At 29.6% G+C, this 17,071-nt stretch overlaps 3 protein-coding genes and 1 long non-coding RNA gene across 6 annotated transcripts in view; 3 read left to right on the top strand and 1 right to left on the bottom strand.

Moving 5' to 3' along the window:
• Window positions 1-4,594, bottom strand: part of LOC123265095 (protein draper) — a 16,758-nt gene extending 12,164 nt beyond the window's left edge. For all 3 annotated transcript variants that reach the window (XM_044728714.1, XM_044728712.1, XM_044728713.1), the window contains exons 1-2: window positions 4,583-4,594; window positions 1,185-1,189 (exon numbers count right to left, since the gene is read on the bottom strand). The gene's annotated coding sequence lies outside the window, so the exon portion shown is untranslated. The remainder of the gene's footprint in view (window positions 1-1,184; window positions 1,190-4,582) is intronic.
• On the top strand, window positions 1,143-2,915 carry LOC123265176. The gene is made up of 5 exons (XR_006509519.1): window positions 1,143-1,267; window positions 1,354-1,463; window positions 2,364-2,430; window positions 2,516-2,616; window positions 2,735-2,915. It is a non-coding gene; the product is annotated as an uncharacterized LOC123265176 (long non-coding RNA).
• LOC123265161 lies at window positions 4,535-6,609 on the top strand. Its single transcript, XM_044728820.1, has 4 exons — window positions 4,535-4,908; window positions 5,490-5,604; window positions 5,678-5,881; window positions 6,401-6,609. The coding sequence occupies exons 2-4, from the start codon at window positions 5,545-5,547 to the stop codon at window positions 6,473-6,475; spliced, it is 339 nt and encodes a 112-aa protein (XP_044584755.1). The 5' UTR covers window positions 4,535-4,908; window positions 5,490-5,544; the 3' UTR covers window positions 6,476-6,609.
• Window positions 6,610-6,992: 383 nt separating this feature from the next.
• LOC123265135 (titin homolog) lies at window positions 6,993-10,748 on the top strand. Its single transcript, XM_044728784.1, has 5 exons — window positions 6,993-7,119; window positions 8,849-9,015; window positions 9,167-9,607; window positions 10,163-10,388; window positions 10,466-10,748. Exons 2-5 carry the CDS (start codon window positions 8,869-8,871, stop codon window positions 10,606-10,608), a joined length of 957 nt encoding a protein of 318 aa, XP_044584719.1. The 5' UTR covers window positions 6,993-7,119; window positions 8,849-8,868; the 3' UTR covers window positions 10,609-10,748.
• The last annotated feature ends 6,323 nt before the right edge of the window (window positions 10,749-17,071 follow it).

Consider the following 17,071-nt stretch of genomic DNA (forward strand, 5'->3'; position numbering starts at 1 on the left):
TACAAGCATTTAAAACAGATAATGAAGATCGTGGCGAGGCATTAAATGTTTTATGACAGACAAGATCTGAAGCTGAACGAGACGTCATAAAAATTTGTTTCCTACTGTGCCAACTTATATTTGTATTTTCATACACTAAAAACTTTTAAAAGAAGTTGTGGAAGATACTAACATGAATTTAAATAAAGAAGAGAAAACGACTGCCTTTACAATTCTTGAACAATAGGTCTATGTTTCTTCAGAAGATGATTATGATGAGCTGTACCTGGAATTTAATATGTCGCGTCCACAACAACTGCGAATATACTTTCAGCTTAGTGGCGCACAACATCCGGGAGGATTGAATGCATTATACGGTCCTAAAGAAGAATAATTGGAAGCTAGCACAACAAACAACAGGCTAAGAGTCGATCAATGGAGAAAGTTGAAACTGGTTCTTGTTAAAAATTCACCATTAGTAATAACTATTAAAGACTTTTTGGAGTGGTATGACTCTCCACAACCCACTGAAAGTCAGTTTCGGACAACAAAACAGTTTCTCAAGAGTGCCTAATCTTCCGTTTGAATATTGATTCTCCTGAGCAATATGTTAAAGTCATTGACAAAAATATGCTAGCGATATGGTATTGAAGGAACTTAAAAAGCAAAAGATTGTTTTTCAGAAGTTGACAAACTCACGAAGCTTATGTGTGATAGACAATTTAAAAAGCTTCAGAGCAACATCATGTAGTTGTATTATAAATACATCATTCAATTACCATGTCAGCATATCTTTGCTGTACGGCATTTCTTTCAACTACCGTTGTTCGACATCTTTAATTAATCAACGATTGGGTAAAGATCAATTACTGGCTGCAAATATTTCATCTTCTCCATCGTCTTCACTCAAGAAAAACAATTGTCTGTTGTATCAAAAATATAAAAAATCAAACTCAATCACTTAGTCAAAAAAGGAAAATTGTTCAAACCAAAACTTCAAAATTAGTTAATATTGTGAGTTTGTCATGTGGCTTAGAATTTGATAGAAAATGTAAAGTTTTTAGATAATGTAATAGATGATTTTTCAAGCAACAAAAATTTAGAGATAGTTTACGATGAAAAAGAATTAGAATCAAGTTTCAAAATTTATCAATTGATAATACTTTAGACGAGGATAGAGGAATGGACTTGAGCAGCATCAAAACACCTGCTAAAATTAATGTAATTGGTCGACCCAGTGAATTTTTGAAAACAACGCCGAATGTGAAGAGAACCTTGAAAAAATCAGGTAAAAATTCGACATAATGCTTAAACTTCGAAACTGATGCATTTAACCATTGGAAGGAATTTATTAACACAACTCTTTATTTGTAGCGTCAAATTGAACTTATGTCCAGCTGTCATCGTTTTCAGGACCACGTCAGACAAACAATATTTGCGTATCATTACAGCTAGTGTTGAATGATGATCTTAATCCAGCTGAAGTAAGTTGTAAAATCAATATTGTCTTTTAATGATTCTGAAACTAACAAACATTTCGCAGATGTTAAAATTTTTATTGCCAAAAAATTATTAACTAAAATTTAAAATGAAAATTTCACATAAATAGATTAAAAAATCTATAAAAGGAAATTTTTGGTAATTATTTACTAGTAGGGTTAACCCATGTTGGGCGATGTTAAATTTTTTTTATCAAAATGATAAAATTATTTAATAATAATTTAATAATTTTTATCAAAAACGTAACGAGGTCATTCATCAGTAGATTTTACTCCTCAAAATTTTCTCATACCGGGCGCCTTATATATGAAAAATCGATTCTTAAGGAGTAAACTCAAAAAAAATGAAAGCTAAACTTTTCAACTTTTAAAGGCAAAAACTATCGAATTTTTTTTCTATCACGACATTTTTATCGTAAATGCGCCGTAAAACCAATCAGAATCAAAAAAAATTAAAAATGTTAATTTTTCATCTAGTTGTGACCCAAAATGGGGTTGACCCCACTTGTAAATAATTACCAATTTTTTAAAATATTTTTCTGATACGAATTCAATTGTTCAACAAAATAAAAATTATAACGTCTGCGATTTCACTATCATGTTTTTGATAATTCTATATATGAAATTGCTAGACCATGACAGTGTGAATATGATCTATTTACCCAATGACCCAAGATTAAGCCTGACAGCATTTTACGTGTAAAGTTCTGTAATTTTTAGAAAAGTTGGAATTTCTTTTTAAAAATACTTATCTAGATTTTTCGTTTTCTAAGTGAGTGTTTACTATCAGAAATTTAAAATTTTTAAAAAGTTACAGCTAATTTTATGCGAGAAATGGCATCTGCCAATTTTGGGCCCATTAATAACTTCGTAAACTTTTTTCAGAAATCAAGACTACAGAGTTATAAAAATGAAGCCGTGGGTAGCGTCATTCAACGTTAATAACAGTATAGTAAGTAAACCTCTAATTTTTATTGCAATGTTTCTTGTAAATTGTACAATATTTATATTAATATTAATTCTTACGTTATTTTTAGAATAAATAGAAAATAATATCGAGCCGGTCATGATCCCTGTTGTCAGTACTTTACCTGATAGCCAAGCAGCTCAATCGAGCAATGTGGATCATTTATCAGATGTAAGCAGAGAATTTTATTTTACATGTAAATATAGTTATTAAAATGTCATGAAAGAAAAATTATTGATGTTCAAAGGCTTAAAAAAATTAATTTATTTCATAATCACTTTTTAAATAGAATATGACGCTTCTTCTCTACCAAAAACTGTCGATGGAAAAATCAATTATGCTGGCATTATTAGTATGATTCCATCATTATTGAAGAAGATTTCGACAGTTTGCTATCCAAACTACAGGCAAACATTTTATTGAACACACAAAGAAGAACAAAAGAAGAAGTACTCCTCATATTTATTTTTTTATAATGATTAACTAGAAATAATTTTATCAATGAATAATAACGGAATTTATGAATGAACTGGAAACTCATAAAACTTTTTATCTTATTTAACAAATATTTATATTTTTAGTGATAAGTAAATAATTAAATATCTAATTGATTACGCATTGTATGGTAATTCTTTTGTTAGAATAATTTTTATTTTAACTTATAAAGTGTTACTCAAGGATAAGAAAAAACAAAACGATCGCTAATAAATAAATTGACGTAGTGAACGATTTAATTAATCACAATCGCGAGCCTTATTCTACATCAAGTGTTGTAGCTTATTCCATTTTTATATTAATATGATACTAAAAATATTTATCACATACATAGAAAAATAAATCTCATACATTTTCTTCATTTATTTGTTAATAAATTAGATAATAAAATTATATGTTCAGATTTCTATTAACATTTATTTTTCATCTTTACTGCAACTATGCAGTATTCAATTTTTAATTAAAATATTTTTTTCCTATCAATACTTACTAGAAATCTTTGATATTTAAATCGTAGCAAACTGATTAAATCACCTTTCATAACTAAAGGAATAAATTTAACAACAAAATTTTCTTAATTCTAAATTTTTGCTGTACTACAGTGATGCAGTAAAAATTTGATAGTGGAAGGAATCATTATTCGAGCAATTTGAAGCTCCTGTGTGAAATATTATCTTATTTTTTGTCTTTCTTGATTGAGAAAGTAAATCATAGAGATGATTTTCGATTTAATTTAAATAAAATAATCGTTGTTTTATACTCTAACGACCTCATCGGAAATAGTAGACTCTATTCATGAAATCATTCAACTTGATAGAGGAAAAATGATTCATGTACCAATTGTTAACGTTACTGCATTGAAGCAATAAGGGAAACGCATTCATGAAATTTACGGCTTCATTGCAGTAAGATAAATACAGGATTTTCGATTCACGGAGTATGGTGGAATTTTATATAAAAAATTTTATACTAATGAAAAGAACAATCTGTTTTTTTTTAGCATTACTGCTTTGAGGCTGTAAAACGTACAGTGGATTTTCAATTTCAAATAGGTTCCCTGATAAAAAATTAAATTGACTCAAAAGCCAAAATTTTGAACCAAGAATACCATTTTGAAAAAAATTATTTTCTTAAGTCAAAAGAATAAATTTTTGAAACAAGAAAATTTTCTTAGCTTTACTGCAATGGGACCGTAAAAACAAAAAATAAATTTTTTTTAATACCACCATCTTGATGCTTTCAAACTACAAACGGAATGTAGTTCATTACCGAGGTTAGCCGATCACACGGATACATTTCTTTTGTTTTTATGCATGTGTGAGTTTTCCCCTTCCATACCAAAGGTAATGAATGAATTAATTTCTTACTAAACAATAAATAACTTAATCGTTAATTATCATTAGTAATAAGAATAACAGATGGTAAAAAATTTCAAATCTAGGGATACTTTTCGTGGTTTAAAAAAATACCTATGCGCACGCGCAAATAGTACCCGAGAGACCCGAGGGCACGGGAGCAGTCATATTTCCTACTTTTGGTAAATTACCCGTGCGCATGCGCAAAAAACGGGTAAAATGACCCCGTTCCCCGTGCCCCCGTCCATCGGACGAATTCTCACTGTCTTGAAGAATATAATACTGACGATTTTACGGATGTGTTAATTATTTCTTTCAATTAGTATTTAATTGAAGTTTTTACTGAAAATGGAAACGCTCAGCTTAACTCAAGAATCATTTGATTCATATAATGCTTTGTCGACGTTTATGACTGCCTGGAGCGATGAAACAAGAGATACGTACACGACGTTACGTGGGGATCTTTTACATCTTTCTGACTTGAAAAATATGAATATAAACGACGCAGAAAAAAAAAATTGATCGCTAAATTTCAATATATACGTATTAGCTACCAATGCAAATTAGGTCCTGCAACAAAATCGGATCAATCGATCGGTCAGCGAATAACTAGGTAATAAACGATTACATAAATTTACTGTTAAAAAATAGCTTTACTACATCCTGATGTCTCTATTAGCTTTTAAGTAATTGTAAGTTGCATCAATTTTATCTTAGAATATCTCCTTCAGGAATAATGACCAAGTCTAAGGCAATTAAGTTTCTGGCGTGTCAACAAATTTCTATATTTATGTACAATTTCGGGGCAAATATTGCAAATTGAGGAATGTTGCTACACAGATTAAAGAAAAAAAATATTTTTCCTATAAATACATAGGTATTTTCCCAAAATTAACAGGAAAATTTGCTAGGCTAACATAGAGGCGAATCTTATAACATATTACAAGAATTGCTGTTGATCATAATAATTAATACTGTATTTCACATAGCGATTTTTCTATTGTAGTAAATAATCTGAAAAGAGGTTGACCTTGCAGGCCATTCCTAAATGTTCCCGCTATATTCTAGCTTAAAACGCATAAAAAATTCCCCACAAAATTCGTACAAGAAAAAGAAAAAATAGAAATATTACCTATTTTTCCTCTGCCTGATTTTGTAATAAAATGCGTAGCTAATTAAAGTATTTTTTGACAGTACTTACAATCATGGCTGTAGATTTGTCATCAAGATTCATTTCGACAAAGCTGCAATGCAATTAGTAGTCTTTGAAAAAAATTTAAATCATGAAAATCATCCTATTCTCTACAAGGTAAGGCATAATAATAGTAATTATATAGTGTTCATTGACTTTAAAGCGTTTAATTATAATGATTTTTTGATAGGAGCTACGATCTACTCTCCCGGAACACCGAAGACTGTCAGATGAAACTAAAAAGCAAACAATTCAAATGTTGTCATTAGGGGCTAAGACGAGACTAGTGAAAAACGATCTTGCTGAAAAGAAAAAGAAATTCGTGACCAACAAGGATTTACAAAACTTGAAAGCTTCCTGTAAAGGAGACTCGGAAAATACTTTGGAGTCTTTCGTAAATTTATTAAAAAACGACTACATTAAGTTTTTATTATTTTAAAATACACTGAGAAAAAAAAAATTTTTGTCCAGGAAAAATTTCTTGTCTCAAGTATCGTTTAAAATAAATTTTGGTTTTGACAAAAAATGTATGTATGTATGTATGTATTTATTTAATATGCCAAGGCAATTAGCCGAATGGCAAAGGTTTGTACATAGTTTTATAAATTTTCACTTAGAATTTTAATACAAAGTAATAAACTTAGGTGTAGGTGTACATCAAAAAATATCAACTATCTATCATGATAATGAAATGTTGGTTTTAATTTTGAGAGATTAACAAACCAATAGGTTCACTTGAATTAAACAAAAAATAATTCAATCAATTTTTAAGACAAAAAAATATATTCTTGAAAATTATCAAGAATATATATTCTTGTGACAAGAAAATTTTCTCAAGAGCAGTACTTTTTTTCTCAGTGTACTTATGACTTCGTGATTTCGTAACGTTTAATATCTATATTTTATCATTTAGAGTGCTCGATCCATGTTTTTCAAGAAGAAGAAACTAATCAGTTTAAAGGCATTTATTTTTGCAATGACGACATGAAAAATCTATGGAAGCCTATCCAGAAATGATTTTTATGGATGGCACTTATAAACTATTTAAACTCAATTTTATATTGTTTTTATTGATGGTCCAGACAGGGAATGGCCGAGGAGAAATAGTTGGAGCAGCTGTCATAAAAATGAAGATGCTGGTACATTGGAATGGGTGGCACGCTGTTTTAAGCATGAAAATTCAAATTCTTGCAGCAGAATTAGATTTAGATTTAGATTTTATTTATTTAATGCCAACCCGGGAAAAAATGATCAGGACTGATCAGACCTGTTCATATCTGATCAGGCCTGAAATTGGACCTGATCAGGCCTGTTCATGTATGATCAGGCCTGAAATTAGACCTGATCAGACCTGATCAGACCTGTCCATGCCTGTTCATGTCTGAAGCGTTAAATACGCTCAGACCTGATCAGACCTGATCAGACCTGTCCATGCCTGTTCATGTCTGGAAGCGTTAAATACGCTCAGACCTGATCAGACCTGTCCATGTCTGCTCATGCCTGAAGCGTTAAATACGCTCAGACCTGATTATACCTGTCCATGTCTGAGCACATCTGATCTAGCCTATAGAAATACAGGATTTAAACTCCATATATCAGCACTGTTCAGATTTGGTATATTGATTTATGTCTGTGAGTAAAGAAACATTTTATACATTATAATTAATACATTTTACTCCATTTATCGATAAATTTACAAAAGATTAATAATTATGAGTATATAAACATACATGTACATACGTTTAATATTTAAAAATTTTTCTTAACATATTTGGTCGTTGGCATAAATAATTGCCCACTACAATGACATGAAAAATATTTTGTATCTGATTACAATTAATTAATAATGACGAATTGATTTTTAAAAGGAATAATATGATCAACTCGCACTTGCTTTGTAGAATGAACAAAATATTTACTGTTGTCTTCAATATATTTATCAAGGATAAAATATAATAAATTATCTTCAGTCAAGAAGAATAATTTAATTGATCCATAGACTGTAGTACTGTTTTTAAATTCAATTTGTACTGTTTGGCTATTAGTTTTATAATTTTATAAATTTCAGACGTGTAACTTTCATTAAGAATTTTCGCTCGTGCGAACATTTTCAAATTTTTATTTCAAAACCATAATTTCTCAACAATTGTTGATCATTAGCTGTAAGAATTTTATATTGTCTATACTTTTTCCAATTACTTGATGACTAATTACTTCAACCGATGGATCAGAATTTTTCTCAATAATTTTACTTTTGAGTAATTGTAAAGCTTGAACTTCTGTTAAATGATTAATTATTTCTTGTCCAAGATGTTTTGAACCATGAACACATTTAGCAATATAACCGTTAAAACTCTCGAAACAAAAAGCTGCCGTGCCCCATAATGGTCCCCATCGTCTGACACACAAAACAAGATGTCGAAGCTGGTGACTGTTGTAGGTTAATTCTCGATCCGAATATAACGTATCAATTTCTTCTACAAAAGACGAAAATAAATATTCTGCTTCGTTCATTTCTTCTTCTGTAATAGTTGTTTTAAGTAGAATAAACAGACCTTTGACTAAAAGTATCCAATGATCAAAATATTGAAGTGGTAAATAACCGTTTAACGCTGGAAGGGAATAAAATAATGCCCAATTGTAAAATTCAGATGCCTTAAAGTGTTTAAATAATGTTAATTTACGTGGCATTCTTCCAAAAAAATACGGTGGTCGAACATTTGTTAAGAAAGAATCAATTTTTATTATTGATTCTTTTTTTAGTTTCCATGGTCCTTTTTTCTCAGTCCACAAGCTTGCGAGTACGAGCATTAAACAATCAACATGTTTTTGGTTCAATCATATGACGACCAAAAAGCTTACATATTGTTGATCACAATGATATTGAGTGTACAAGTAAACAAGTTCATGAAATAATAGCAGGTGATGAAGTGTTTTTTAAACTAGGAAAAAAAGAATTTGAAGGAAAAGTGATTGATCACTCAAGTAATATATTTTATTTATTTCTTTAAACTACCGTAGAATCATTATCATTTGAATAATTAAATATTTTAGAAATTTTAATAACACATTATAACCTAAAATCTATGAAAAGGATAAAAATAATTAGTTGAAATTTAATGCATTTATAGAAACTTAGATAAAATTAGATTTAAAAACACTTATTCTTATTTCCAAATGATTGATTAATATTCATGGAATTTTTCAAAAAGTAAGTTAATTAATAAGAATAATTTTGAAAAATATCCGATGCTGGCTGATTTCTGTGTGTTATTAAAAATTCTTATTTATATTTGTCTATTAAACTTAGAGTTGAATCACATATTTTATATATGCAATAATTCATAAATAATGTTTATAGGTAATTCAAAGTATTTAAAAATGGAATTAACAACGTTTAATAAAACGATTGAAAAAAGTACAAAAAAATCAAGTGATGCTGGGGTACTTAGGCCTAAACGTAAACATGTCCCTAAAAGAAGTTGGTCGCCATCCGATTCGATCTCACCAAAAAAATCTAAGACAATGGTAAAAAATTTTGTTTATTGATACTATTTCTATTAAATAATTTTTTTTTAAAGACATTTATTAATTATTTTATAGTTATTGCTTTAATTAAAGATCGCTGCAGTTAAAAAAAAATCAATTTAAATTTATATTAATACTATTATTTATACAGGATACTAAGATGGAGAAGAAAAGTAGAAGAAATAAAGATTCAGAAGAAGAAATAAAGAAACTAAAGCCACCTAAAAAGCCAATTGACTCTTCGCCAAGCTCTAGTGATTCGTCTCATATTTCGGAAAGTGAGGGTGACGAAAAAACGCCACCTCAATGTATAGTCAGTCCAACAAAAGATGATCTCAAGCGCCAAATAGCAATACTGGAGGCTGAAAAAGCCAAAAAAGAGAAAACCCAAGAGGAATTTCCTAAATTGAGCTTAAAAATGAATAATGTTTTAGCATCAAAAAATTTAAATGATTTTAACAAATCCAAAGCTACGGATTCTAAAAAAACTGACGAAAACAAGGTATCTCCTGAAATACTACCAGAATCTAATGACACCGAAGAGAAGGCCAATTCTGCGGATCTCTTTCCTCCAGAATTCGACGGTGGAAAGGTACTTATTTTTCTCTATTTTGTTTAATTTTTATTGCAAAAATGATTGTTTAATTAACAAAAACCGTGTGTGTTTGTGTCCGCACGTAAGAAGTTATACTTCTTTGGCGTAGTTTGAGAAAAAATTTTCTTGATTTCAATAAATTATAATTGAGTCAAATCACGTATAAACTAATAAACAATACTATTAACGAAAATTTTCATAAAGAACACTTAAATTTGTTGAAATTCAATTCGAATTGTTGTTTTTTTTCCAAAGTTTGAAAAATCCTTATTAATTAAATAGTTATTGATTCTCAGTTATCAATTGGCAAAATATTTTTTTAAGTTTGAAAAATGAAATTTAATTTATTAACACGTGGACATAAGCCTAAATATTCAATAATCAAATGGTTTCTTAAGGCAACATAACATTTACATTGTTCATTGAATAATTATTGAAATATACATGCAGCATTTATTTTAAGATTAAATAAAAAATTAATATATTTTTATATAAAAGAAGTATAACTTACTTAAAAAGAATAAATTAATAATTAGTTTTTCAATTTTATAGATGACAAACATCGGTAACAGTGTTTATTGTAGAAATGTAATTTATGATTCAGCAACAGGAGCTTCTAAGAAAGCAACACACATAGCGAGGAGATTGATAGAAGGGGTTTTTACCCATGAATCTCTTATGAAGTACACCTTAACGGGACAAGCTCCTCGTGGTAAAGACACTAAATCAAATGTTGCAATTAGACCGCTTAATAAGCGGGGCAAAGATGCAATTCTTGGTGAGTGATTCTTATCTATTAATTAGATTTTCTGCATGCACGCAAAGACGTACTTATGTTAATTTTTTGATTTGCAGATTTTGCTATTCGCTATGCAACCACTAAAAATTGGCCAAAGCAAGATTCTACTGTCATTTTAAAGGAAATGGGCCAGAGGATCACGGAGTACAAAAGGAACCATAACCATGCCATTGAAAACTCTGCTAAAAAAGATAATTAATTTTATAAATACTTTGCTTTGACTTATAATTAGTTAAGATTATATTTAATACTGCATTTAATTGAAATCACTTGAAAAACATTAATGATTTAAAATACGCCGCTTGACGTAAATAAACAAAAAAAAAAAAAAAAAAAAAACAAATAAAGATTACTCAACTTATATCATTATCAATCTTGGGCAAAATTCGTTGAACGCTTTTTTTAATATTTTTTTAAATATTTAGATTCAAGTTTAAAGAACAAAATCCAAAGATTAGCAGTACTTATAAAAATGATTTTATAAAAAAAAATAATATAAAAAAAAAATACTATAAGAAAGTGATATTACTATTTAAATATCTTATTTTACTCATATTTTCTAATTAATAATTTGAAAAAATTAAGGTGTAAGAATTCAAAGATTAGCAATACTTAATCAGCATTATTTGATAAGAAGTAAGAATAGAAGAAGAAATATATCAAAATGCTAAATAAATATATAAACATTTCAATTTGCGTTATAAAAATATATATTAAAAAAACTTCATGTATGTTAGCATATATTACGATATGTTGATAAATAATATTATACGATAATAAAACAATGTTATTACTAAAAATTTCATAAACACTGTTTTATAATTTTTATGACAATTTAATTATCATATTTTAGAATGTTTACAGGAGAAATGTCGGGCACGAGCATCCCGGGGAAAAATGATCAGATATGAACAGGCATCCCGGGGAAAAAAAGATCAGATCTGATCAGGCATGAGTCTTCAGGTCTGATCAGATATGAAAAATGACCGGGTCTGATCAGACCTGGCCAGGCCTGTTCAGGTCTGATCAGATCTGTTCATGTTCACAAGCATGAACAGATCTGATCAGGCACAGAGCCTGGCCAGGCGATGACTCATATCTGATCAGACCTGAAGACTCATGCCTGATCAGATCTGATCAGATCTGATCATTTTTTCCCGGGAAGGCACAGGCCAAATGGCAATTTCAATTACATAGAAAATACAGTTTTTACAAGAAAGCAATTTCTGTGAGTACATAATATAATATAATATAATATAATATTGCACTATAATTAATTCAATTTATTTATATATAAACAAGGTAATAAAAAAATCATATTAAACTTGGAACTTAAAGTATAAAAACAATAATTTTAAAATATAGGATTTTAATGTCATCAGATCAGATGATAACTCAGCATAATAATTTTACGAATAGCAATTTCTTCATCCTTACTTTAATCTTTGATTTTCAATGAATTAATTTAAATTTGTTATTTATTAGAATTTGTTTAATTATCAAGATTTAATAAATAATTAAATACTTCTTTTTTGAAGACTTGTAAGCTACTCGAATTTACAATTTTGCGTGGCAGTTCTTCCCAAAGCTTTATTACAGTTACCAAAAAAGATTTCTCCAAGTAGCTTGTAGTAAAAAGAGGTAGTTTGAAGGAGGTGTGCTTTTTTTTAGTTAATTAGATGTTTTATGTCCGATAAGGACCTTAATGAACGAAATGCTTTTATTAAAGTGTTTCCTCGAAACATAAAATTTTATTTGTGTTTATTTCATACATTGAGAACATTTGAAAGAAATATTAAAAAGATGAGTCTAGAAAACGAAGAGAAGTTAAAATACTTAGAAATTTTCGAAAAATTAGCAAAGTCTGAAACCGAAAGTCAATACGTTCATTTCTATGAAATGTTATGTGAAACAATATGGTCGAAGGAAATTACGGTAATTTAACAAATAACATAGTTGAAAGCACAAATAAGCAAATGAAAGAGGTAGCTGAACTTTGAGGTACTCTGTGCAGTTTTGGTAGAAACTTTTTCGCTTTATTAAAATCTCAAAATCAAGAAACAAACTTACAGGCTGCAACAAACTACATGAAGCGATTGAATGTAAACAATTCAGAAGAAGGCAGTATTCAGCGAGAATATGCGAATTATTTAACTTCATTTGCATATAAAAAAATATCCAAAGAACTGAACGCATATAAAAAAATCGTCATTAATAATTACTCTTCAGATACTGATGAATCGACAATATCCACAAACTTAAACACCTACGTAACATCATCGAACTTATGTAATTGCCACTTCTTTCAAAGCAAAAATTTGCCATGCCGCCATATTATGGCTCATCGTGCGTTTGTGGATAAACCGATCTTTGATCATAAACTATATGCTGATAAATGGTCGAAGGAGTATGGAATACAACAATTAAGCAATGAAAAATATCGTGAAGTAACTGCTGAGCCCCACGAAACATCGAGCATAAGCAGTCCAATAATTAGTAAAACACCTGTACGAAGTATAAAAACAGCATCGCAGAGACGGCAAGCTTTAAAAGAACGTGCAAATGAATTGGTTGAAATCGGCAGCTTATCAACAGGAGAATTGTATAAACAAAAGGAAGAACTATTGGATAAATTGATCGAAGGATGGCGTCAAGGGCGTATTGGTAGAATCGTTTTTGAAAATGATTTAGGGAACAGTTCTTCGCAAAAAAAAAAATTGATGCAACAGGAGAACAAATAAAGAAAAACATATCAGCAATACAAGAAATCATAATGCCAAGTCCAGTACGAATAAGAGGAAAACCAAAAGGAGTAAACCGAACAACAACAGGATTTTACCCGAGAAAAAAAGACAAACTTTAATTACATAGTTAACTCAGTTAATACGAAAAAGTACTAGAGCTTATGTAAGATTTAAAAACCCGTGACTTTAACGTTGAAATCGATAGAGGTGATTATTAACTTATCTGTTGTCGAATTATTATTTCTAAAAACAGCATGCATTCATTGCAACGCTGTTGTTATATTTACTTATTTATACTAATTGTAAAATATAATTTTATAAGAAGCATATAATAAGATATACTTATCCGAGGAAACCGTGACTGTAAGGTTCAGCTTAATATTCTGGTAATTACTTAATTATTTCTAAAAAAAGTGTGCATCTATTTCGTTGCTGTTGTTATATCTATTTATAATAATTAAATAAATATAATTTTATAGTAAATGTAATCAGATGCTTTTATAGTAAATTTAATCAGATGCACTTATACGAGCAACCCGTGACTATAAGGTTTAACTTATCGTTGAGATAATTATATAATTATTTGCAGTGTTGCAATCATTTTTAATAAATTGCTGCATCTATTGTATTGCTGATCTCATATTTATTCATGCTAATTGAATAAATATAATTTTATAGTAAATGTAGTAAGATGTACTTATACGAGCAACCCGTGACTAGATTCAACCTATTATTGCGGTAATTATTATATTATTTGCAGTGTAACAATTATTTCTTACGTTATTCAACACCTATTTTATTTTTGTTGTTATATTTATATATACTAATTAAGTAAATATAATAAATATAATTAAATAGTAAATGTAATGAGATATATTTGTACAAGCGACCCGTGACTATATGGTTTTACTTATTATTTGGGTAATCATTTAATTATTTGCAGTGTTATAATTATTTCTAACGATGGTATGCAACTATTTTCTCGCTCTCGTTAGATTTATTAATGCTAATTAAAAAAATATAATTTTATAGTAAATGTAGTAAGATGTACTTATACGAGCAACCCGTGACTAGAAGGTTTTACCTATTATTAAGGTAATTAGTTCATTAGATGATGTTGATTTTTTATTTATAAAGATACTATGCATCCTTTGCATCTGTGTTGTTATATTTATGTATGTTATTTGAATAAATATAATTTTATAGTAATTGTAATAACATATTTATCACAGCAACCCGTGGCTATAAGGTTCAACCTATTATTGCGGTAAGTATTGTATTATTTGCAGTGTAATAATTATTTCTCACGTTATTCAACACCTATTTTATTTTTGTTGTTATATTTATATAAACTTATTAAGTAAATATAATAATTATAAGTAAATAGTAAATGTAATGAGATATATTTGTACAAGCGACCCCCGTGACTATATGGTTTTACTTATTATTTGGGTTATCATTTAATTATTTGCAGTGTTATAATTATTTCTAACGATAGTATGCAACTATTCTCTCGCTTTTGTCAGATTTATTTATCCTAATTAAATGAATAAAATTTTATAATATACGTAATAACATACTTATCACAGCAACCCGTGGCTATAAGGTTCAACTTATCATTGAGGTAATTATTTTATTATTTGTAGTGTTACAATTATTTCTCACACCAGTAAGCACCTATTTTGTTGCTGGTGTTGTTATATTTATCTATGCTAATTAAATAAATATAATTAAGGGGGTATTCTGGTCTAGAAATTTGAAAAAATCGATTTTTTTTTTGCATATTTTCAAAGTTTAGACCCTTAAAAATATGTCCTTAAATGGATTTTTCAAAATTCGAATTATTTTCGAAGATACAGTCGATTTTGTGACGCAGCATCTAAGCCGGCCGATCGTCGCGAATCACACAATAAACAGTGGCAGTTCCTGGAAGACTTGAGCACTCGTTCTTTCCAAGAACTCTTTTGTTTTCGACATAAGCCTTCATATATATTCAATATATATTTTTATACTTCTATATATACCTTTATACATACTTAATATACTAGGAATATACATACTAAATATACCAGGAACTGTTCAATGCGAAAGTTATAATGTTGATATTTATTATTTATTATTCTGTTCAGTTTAGTTTTCAATCTTGAAGCGAAGTAGACAAAGTGCTCTGTGGATAGTTTTGTGAAATAATAAATTTTGTTTTTTATTTGCTTAAAAATGGATAGAAAGTGCGCGGGGGCAGTAGTCGTCCAGATAGGCACAAGAAGAAACGATTTTCATCAAATCAATTTACCGCTGAAAAGATTGTAGTTATACGAGTGCTTCCGCAGCAAAGTTAAAAAGTTTGGAGATGAGGAAATAGTTATTAACAAAAATTTTGGGTACTGTCTTCTGGAATTTTTCTCAGTTTTTCAAACTCTCTCAACTTTAATTGTGTGTGCTACCTGCAAAGAAGAAATTAAATTTTCTCAAACGGCACCACGCGGTTTAGGATTTAAAATTACATTACAGTGCAGTTGTGAAAATGTTCGATACATTCAATCATGTCCGTTGGTGAACAAAGCTTATGAAATTAATCGCCGGATTGTTACAGCTATGAGACTTTTAGAGTAGGAAGAGAAGGAATAAATATTTTTGTAGTGTCATGGATATATGCAAAGGTTTATGTATCAGTACTTACTACAGTTGTCTTGATAATTTACATACAGCCGCAAGTGCAATTTACGATCAGCTAATATCAAAAGCTGTAAAAAGAAGAGCAAGAATTATTATCAGAATTTGAGCCTAATGAAAATCCAAAACACTTGACGGTTTCTGGAGATGGCACCTGGAAGAAGCGAGGGTTTACTTCACTTTTTGGCGTTACAACCCCTTATTGGTAAATACAGTAAAAAGTTATCGATACTGTCGTAAAATCTAGTTTTTGCCAAGGCTGCTGCCAAGGCGATTTACTACATCGATGTTTGGGATCCGAAACTCAAAATAACAATGAATCGCTCAATTCATTAATATGGACTTTGCTCCTGCCATTATTCACGCTGGATCTCAAATAATTCAAATTGCGAATAATTTAGCTGTTGCCATTTTTAATGAAGGTTATTTACCCATCTTAAAAAATGATGGAGACTTATGGCATCACCGTTGGTACTCGAAGCTCATTCATTTGCTATCAGACGTAACGAAGTTCGGATTGAGCGCTCTGAGCTACGAGCTACTGCTGCTTCCAAAGAAGGCAGAACAGCTCGATTAGCTGGAAAGAACTTCACAAAACATCGAATATGAAGTTGAGGAAGGCCCAATGTATGGATCTGAAGTCGCCAATTAATCCAAAGTGAGTATTGAATGTTATTATACGAGTTATTCTACACTATAATTGTTTTCTCAAACTTTAAACGCGTTTTTCTCAAAACTACTTTTTTGAAGTGGTTGACATGATATCTCAAGTTCTACCCGACCTGATTCTTTTGAAATTTGGTGGGAATCTTCTTTATATATCTCTCTATCGCGTCTGTCCTTGGATTTTGAAAAATTTCACTTTGGAGTATTTTTAAAAGAATTCGAAAAGGTCAAAAGGGGTAAAAAAAATTGATATTTCATGTCGACGCCATTTTGTGAATTTTTTTTTTTTTTTTTTTTCTTAACTAAGAGTCAACGTGCGATAGCGACATGCTTTTAAGCAGATTGGAGAATTTTTTCTCAAATTTTTTTGTTTTCCAAGATCACTACAAGGGCTGGAATCATGTCAACCAAAAGGTGCACCGTTTTTTTTGTAGCCCCACTTTCACCAGACCTGTAATTTGTCCAATTTATCATTTTTTTTTTCAATTTTTTTTTATATTCTTGGAAACGTTAATGCAAACATCATATAGAAAAACCGATAGTAAAAATGTTCTTAATTCTTTTTTATGTTATTTGAAA

The sequence above is a fragment of the Cotesia glomerata genome, linkage group LG5 (assembly GCF_020080835.1).
Source record: "Cotesia glomerata isolate CgM1 linkage group LG5, MPM_Cglom_v2.3, whole genome shotgun sequence".
Classification (NCBI taxonomy): Eukaryota; Metazoa; Arthropoda; class Insecta; order Hymenoptera; family Braconidae; genus Cotesia; species Cotesia glomerata.